This window comes from Haliotis rubra, unplaced genomic scaffold (genome assembly GCF_003918875.1).
Source record: "Haliotis rubra isolate DU_JTF1 unplaced genomic scaffold, ASM391887v1 Scf182, whole genome shotgun sequence".
Taxonomy (NCBI): Eukaryota; Metazoa; Mollusca; class Gastropoda; order Lepetellida; family Haliotidae; genus Haliotis; species Haliotis rubra.
In genome coordinates this window covers 736292-743784 of record NW_025765803.1, presented here as the reverse complement: position 1 = coordinate 743784, position 7493 = coordinate 736292, and the positions used below count along the sequence as shown (strand labels likewise).

General features: G+C 45.0%; 1 protein-coding gene across 1 annotated transcript; it reads left to right on the top strand.

Annotated features, from left to right (window-relative positions):
• The first annotated feature begins 238 nt into the window (after nt 1-238).
• Nucleotides 239-5871, top strand: LOC124273612 (serine/threonine-protein phosphatase 6 regulatory ankyrin repeat subunit B-like). The gene is made up of 7 exons (XM_046708896.1): nt 239-1129; nt 1226-1483; nt 1607-2807; nt 3104-3459; nt 3782-4645; nt 4761-5189; nt 5772-5871. The coding sequence occupies exons 1-7, from the start codon at nt 311-313 to the stop codon at nt 5814-5816; spliced, it is 3972 nt and encodes a 1323-aa protein (XP_046564852.1). The 5' UTR covers nt 239-310; the 3' UTR covers nt 5817-5871.
• The last annotated feature ends 1622 nt before the right edge of the window (nt 5872-7493 follow it).

Here is a 7493-nt window from a genome sequence, read left to right as displayed (position 1 = left end):
GCTGTCAAAGGACACAAAAGCGTGTTTGACCTTCTTGAATCAAAGGGGGCAGACTCCACCCTGCTTGATACATTTGGTGATAGTTTACTTCACCTTGCCTGTCAGGGAGGCAACGTTTCTTTGGTTGAACATCTGGTGTCAGATTCTAATATCAACCTCAAAGGCAGATAATGGATGGACACCAATAATGGCTGCAGCTTCTAAAGGACACAAAAGCGTGTTTGACTTCCTTGAATCAAAGGGGGCAGACTCCACCCTGCTTGATACATTTGGTGATAGTTTACTTCACCTTGCCTGTCAGGGAGGGAACATGTCTTTGGTTGAACATCTGGTGTCAGATTCTAATATCAACCTGAAGGGTGGCAATGGAAGGACACCACTAATGGCTGCAGCTTTCAAAGGACACAAAAGCGTGTTTGACCTTCTTGAATCAAAGGGGGCAGACTCCACCCTGCTTGATACATTTGGTGATAGTTTACTTCACCTTGCCTGTCAGGGAGGTAACATGTCTTTGGTAGAACATCTGGTGTCAGATTCTAATATCAACCTCAGAAACGGGTATGGAAGGACACCACTAATGGCTGCAGCTTTCAAAGGACACAAAAGCGTGTTTGACCTTCTTGAATCAAAGGGGGCAGACTCCACCCTGCTTGATACATTTGGTGATAGTTTACTTCACCTTGCCTGTCAGGGAGGTAACATGTCTTTGGTAGAACATCTGGTGTCAGATTCTAATATCAACCTCAAGAGCGATAATGGATGGACACCACTAATGGCTGCAGCTGTCAAAGGACACAAAAGCGTGTTTGACTTCCTTGAATCAAAGGGGGCAGATTCCACGCTGCTTGATACATTTGGTGATAGTTTACTTCACCTTGCCTGTCAGGGAGGGAAAGTGGCTCTGGTTGAACATCTGGTGTCAGATTCTAATATCAACCTCAGAGGCAGTAATGGATGGACACCAATAATGGCTGCAGCTCTCTATGGACACAAAAACGTGTTTGACTTCCTGGACTCAAAGGGGGCAGACTCCACCCTGCTTGATACATTTGGTGATAGTTTACTTCACCTTGCCTGTCAGGGAGGTAACATGTCTTTGGTAGAACATCTGGTGTCAGATTCTAATATCAACCTCAAGAGCGATAATGGATGGACACCACTAATGGCTGCAGCTTTCAAAGGACACAAAAGCGTGTTTGACCTTCTTGAATCAAAGGGGGCAGACTCCACCCTGCTTGATACATTTGGTGATAGTTTACTTTACCTTGCCTGTCAGGGAGGTAACATGTCTTTGGTAGAACATCTGGTGTCTGATTCTAATATCAACCTCAAGAGCGATAATGGATGGACACCACTAATGGCTGCAGCTCTCTATGGACACAAAAACATGTTTGACTTCCTGGAATCAAAGGGGGCAGACTCCACGCTGCTTGATACATTTGGTGATAGTTTACTTTACCTTGCCTGTCAGGGAGGTAACATGTCTTTGGTAGAACATCTGGTGTCAGATTCTAATATCAACCTCAGAAACGGGTATGGAAGGACACCAATAATGGCTGCAGCTCTCTATGGACACAAAAATGTTTTTGACTTCCTTGAATCAAAGGGGGCAGATTCCACGCTGCTTGACACATTTGGTGATAGTTTACTCCACCTTGCCTGTCAGGGAGGTAACATGTCTTTGGTAGAACATCTGGTGTCAGATTCTAATATCAACCTCAAGAGCGATAATGGAAGGACACCACTAATGGCTGCAGCTTTCAAAGGACACAAAAGCGTGTTTGACCTTCTTGAATCAAAGGGGGCAGATTCCACACTGCTTGATACATTTGGTAATAGTTTACTTCACCTTGCCTGTCAGGGAGGGAAAGTGGCTCTGGTTGAACATCTGGTGTCAGATTCTAATATCAACCTCAGAGGCAGTAATGGATGGACACCACTAATGGCTGCAGCTGTCAAAGGACACAAAAGCGTGTTTGACCTTCTTGAATCTAAGGGGGCAGATTCCACGCTGCTTGATACATTTGGTGACAGTTTACTTTACTTTGCCTGTCAGGGAGGTAACATGTCTTTGGTAGAACATCTGGTGTCAGATTCTAATATCAACCTCAAGAGCGATAATGGATGGACACCACTAATGGCTGCAGCTCTCTATGGACACAAAAACGTGTTTGACCTCCTTGAATCAAAGGGGGCAGACTCCACGCTGCTTGATACATTTGGTGATAGTTTACTTTACCTTGCCTGTGAGGGAGGTAACATGTCTTTGGTAGAACATCTGGTGTCAGATTCTAATATCAACCTCAAGAGCGGTAATGGATGGACACCACTAATGGCTGCAGCTGTCAAAGGACACAAAAACGTGTTTGACTTCCTTGAATCAAAGGGGGCAGACTCCACCCTGCTTGATACATTTGGTGATAGTTTACTTCACCTTGCCTGTCAGGGAGGCAACGTTGCTTTGGTTGAACATTTGGTGTCAGATTCTAATATCAACCTGAAGGGTGGCAATGGAAGGACACCACTAATGGCTGCAGCTTTCAAAGGACACAAAAGCGTGTTTGACCTCCTTGAATCAAAGGGGGCAGACTCCACCCTGCTTGATACATTTGGTGATAGTTTATTCCACCTTGCCTGTCAGGGAGGTAACATGTCTTTGGTAGAACATCTGGTGTCAGATTCTAATATCAACCTCAAGAGCGATAATGGATGGACACCAATAATGGCTGCAGCTGTCAATGGACACAAAAATGTGTTTGACTTCCTGGAATCAAAGGGGGCAGATTCCACGCTGCTTGATATATTTGGTGATAGTTTACTTCACCTCCCCAGGGAGGGAAAGTGGCTCTGGTTGAACATCTGGTGTCTGATTCTAATATCAACCTCAGAGGCAGTAATGGATGGACACCAATAATGGCTTCAGCTCCCTATGGACACAAAAACGTGTTTGACTTCCTGGAATCAAAGGGGGCAGACTCCACGCTGCTTGATACATTTGGTGATAGTTTACTTTACCTTGCCTGTCAGGGAGGTAACATGTCTTTGGTAGAACATCTGGTGTCAGATTCTAATATCAACCTCAAGAGCAGTAATGGATGGACACCACTAATGGCTGCAGCTTTCAAAGGACACAATAACGTGTTTGACTTCCTGGAATCAAAGGGGGCAGATTCCACGCTGCTTGATACATTTGGTGATAGTTTACTTCACCTTGCCTGTGAGGGAGGGAAAGTGGCTCTGGTTGAACATCTGGTGTCTGATTCTAATATCAACCTCAGAGGCAGTAATGGATGGACACCAATAATGGCTTCAGCTCCCTATGGACACAAAAACGTGTTTGACTTCCTGGAATCAAAGGGGGCAGACTCCACCCTGCTTGATATATTTGGCAATAGTCTACTTCATTTTGCCAGTCAGGGAGGTAACATGTCTTTGGTAGAACATCTGGTGTCAGATTCTAATATCAACCTCAAGAGCAATAATGGATGGACACCAATAATGGCTGCATCTGTCAATGGACACAAAAATGTGTTTGACTTCCTGGAATCAAAGGGGGCAGACTCCACGCTGCTTGATACATTTGGTGATAGTTTACTTCACCTCCCCAGGGAGGGAAGGTGGCTCTGGTTGAACATCTGGTGTCTGATTCTAATATCAACCTCAGAGGCAGTAATGGATGGACACCAATAATGGCTGCAGCTCTCTATGGACACAAAAACGTGTTTGACTTCCTTGAATCAAAGGGGGCAGACTCCACGCTGCTTGATACATTTGGTGATAGTTTACTTTACCTTGCCACCTTGCCTGTCAGGGAAGTAACATGTCTTTGGTAGAACATCTGGTGTCAGATTCTATTATTAACCTCAAGAGCGGTAATGGATTGACACCAATAATGGCTGCAGCTCTCTATGGACACAAAAACGTGTTTGACTTCCTTGAATCAAAGGGGGCAGACTCCACGCTGCTTGATACATTTGGTGATAGTTTACTTTACCTTGCCTGTCAGGGAGGTAACATGTCTTTGGTAGAACATCTGGTGTCAGATTCTAATATCAACCTCAAGAGCGGTAATGGATGGACACCACTAATGGCTGCAGCTGTCAATGGACACAAAAACGTATTTGACTTCCTTGAATCAAAGGGGGCAGACTCCACGCTGCTTGATACATTTGGTGATAGTTTACTTCACCTTGCCTGTGAGGGAGGGAAAGTGGCTCTGGTTGAACATCTGGTGTCTGATTCTAATATCAACCTCAGAGGCAGTAATGGATGGACACCAATAATGGCTTCAGCTCCCTATGGACACAAAAACGTGTTTGACTTCCTGGAATCAAAGGGGGCAGACTCCACCCTGCTTGATATATTTGGCAATAGTCTACTTCATTTTGCCTGTCAGGGAGGTAACATGTCTTTGGTAGAACATCTGGTGTCAGATTCTAATATCAACCTCAAGAGCAATAATGGATGGACACCAATAATGGCTGCATCTGTCAATGGACACAAAAATGTGTTTGACTTCCTGGAATCAAAGGGGGCAGACTCCACGCTGCTTGATACATTTGGTGATAGTTTACTTCACCTCCCCAGGGAGGGAAAGTGGCTCTGGTTGAATATCTGGTGTCTGATTCTAATATCAACCTCAGAGGCAGTAATGGATGGACACCAATAATGGCTGCAGCTCTCTATGGACACAAAAACGTGTTTGACTTCCTTGAATCAAAGGGGGCAGACTCCACGCTGCTTGATACATTTGGTGATAGTTTACTTTACCTTGCCACCTTGCCTGTCAGGGAAGTAACATGTCTTTGGTAGAACATCTGGTGTCAGATTCTATTATTAACCTCAAGAGCGGTAATGGATTGACACCAATAATGGCTGCAGCTCTCTATGGACACAAAAACGTGTTTGACTTCCTTGAATCAAAGGGGGCAGACTCCACGCTGCTTGATACATTTGGTGATAGTTTACTTTACCTTGCCTGTCAGGGAGGTAACATGTCTTTGGTAGAACATCTGGTGTCAGATTCTAATATCAACCTCAAGAGCGGTAATGGATGGACACCACTAATGGCTGCAGCTGTCAATGGACACAAAAACGTATTTGACTTCCTTGAATCAAAGGGGGCAGACTCCACGCTGCTTGATACATTTGGTGATAGTTTACTTCACCTTGCCTGTGAGGGAGGAAAAGTGGCTCTGGTTGGACGTTTGGTGTCTGATTCTAATATCAACCTGAGAGGCAGTAATGGATGGACAGCAATAATGGCTGCAGCTTTCAAAGGACACAAAAGCGTGTTTGACTTCCTGGAATCAAAGGGGGCAGACTCCACCCTGCTTGATACATTTGGTGATAGTTTACTTCACCTTGCCAGTCAGGGAGGCAACATGTCTTTGGTTGAACATTTGGTGTCAGATTCTAATATCAACCTGAAAGGCCGCAATGGAATGACACCAATAATGGCTGCAGCTTTCAGTGGACAGAGAGGCGTGTTTGACCTCCTTGAATCAAAGGGGGCAGACTCCACCCTGCTTGATATATTTGGCAATAGTCTAGTTCATTTTGCCTGTCATAGAGGTAACATGTGTTTGGTAGAACATCTGGTGTCAGATTCTAATATCAACCTCAAGAGCGATAATGGATGGACACCAATAATGGCTGCATCTGTCAATGGACACAAAAATGTGTTTGACTTCCTGGAATCAAAGGGGGCAGACTCCACGCTGCTTGATACATTTGGTGATAGTTTACTTCACCTCCCCAGGAAGGGAAAGTGGCTCTGGTTGAACATCTGGTGTCTGATTCTAATATCAACCTGAGAGGCAGTAATGGATGGACACCAATAATGGCTGCAGCTCTCTATGGACACAAAAACGTGTTTGACTTCCTTGAATCAAAGGGGGCAGACTCCACGCTGCTTGATACATTTGGTGATAGTTTACTTTACCTTGCCTGTCAGGGAGGTAACATGTCTTTGGTAGAACATCTGGCGTCCGATTCTAATATCAACCTCAAGAGCGGTAATGGATGGACACCAATAATGGCTGCAGCTTTCAAAGGACACAATAACGTGTTTGACTTCCTTGAATCAAAGGGGGCAGATTCCACGCTGCTTGATACATTTGGTGATAGTTTACTTCACCTTGCCTGGCAGGGAGGGAAAGTGGCTCTGGTTGAACATCTGGTGTCTGATTCTAATATCAACCTGAGAGGCAGTAATGGATGGACAGCAATAATGGCTGCAGCTTTCAAAGGACACAAAAACGTGTTTGACTTCCTGGAATCAAAGGGGGCAGATTCCACGCTGCTTGATACATTTGGTAATAGTTTACTTCACCTTGCCTGTGAGGGAGGGAAAGTGGCTCTGGTTGAACATCTGGTGTCAGATTCTAATATCAACCTGAGAGGCAGTAATGGAAGGACACCAATAATGGCTGCAGCTGTGAAAGGACACAAAAACGTGTTTGACTTCCTGGAATCAAAGGGGGCAGATTCCATGCTGCTTGATACATTTGGTGATAGTTTACTTTACCTTGCCTGTGAGGGAGGGAAAGTGGCTCTGGTTGAACATCTGGTGTCTGATTCTAATATCAACCTGAGAGGCAGTAATGGATGGACAGCAATAATGGCTGCAGCTTTCAAAGGACACAAAAGCGTGTTTGACTTCCTGGAATCAAAGGGGGCAGACTCCACCCTGCTTGATACGTTTGGTGATAGTTTACTTCACCTTGCCTGTGAGGGAGGGAAAGTGGCTCTGGTTGAACATCTGGTGTCAGATTCTAATATCAACCTCAGAGGCAGTAATGGATGGACACCACTAATGGCTGCAGCTTTCAAAGGACACAAAAACGTGTTTGACTTCCTTGAATCAAAGGGGGCAGACTCCACTCTGCTTGATACATTTGGCAGTAGTTTACTTCACCTTGCCTGTCAGGGAGGCAACATGTCTTTGGTTGAACATTTGGTGTCAGATTCTAATATCAACCTTAAAGGCCGCAATGGAAGGACACCAATAATGGCTGCAGCTTTCAGTGGACGGAGAGGCGTGTTTGACTTCCTTGAATCAAAGGGGGCAGACTCCACCCTGCTTGATATATTTGGCAATAGTCTACTTCATTTTGCCTGTCATGGAGGTAACATATCTTTGGTAGAACATCTGGTGTCTGATGCTAATATCAACCTGAAAGGCGGCAGTGGAAGGACACCAATAATGGCTGCAGTTTTCAAAGGACACAAAAGCGTGTTTGACCTCCTTGAAATGAAGGGGGCAGACCCCACCCTGCTTGATACATTTGGTGATAGTTTACTTCACCTTGCCTGTCAGGGAGGCAACATATCTTTGGTTGAACATCTGGTGTCTGATGCTAATATCAACCTCAGAGGCAGTAATGGATGGACACCACTAATGGCTGCAGCTTTAAAGGGAGACAAGAGTGTGTTTGACCTTCTTGAATCAAAGGGGGCAGACTCCACCCTGCTTGATACATTTGGTGATA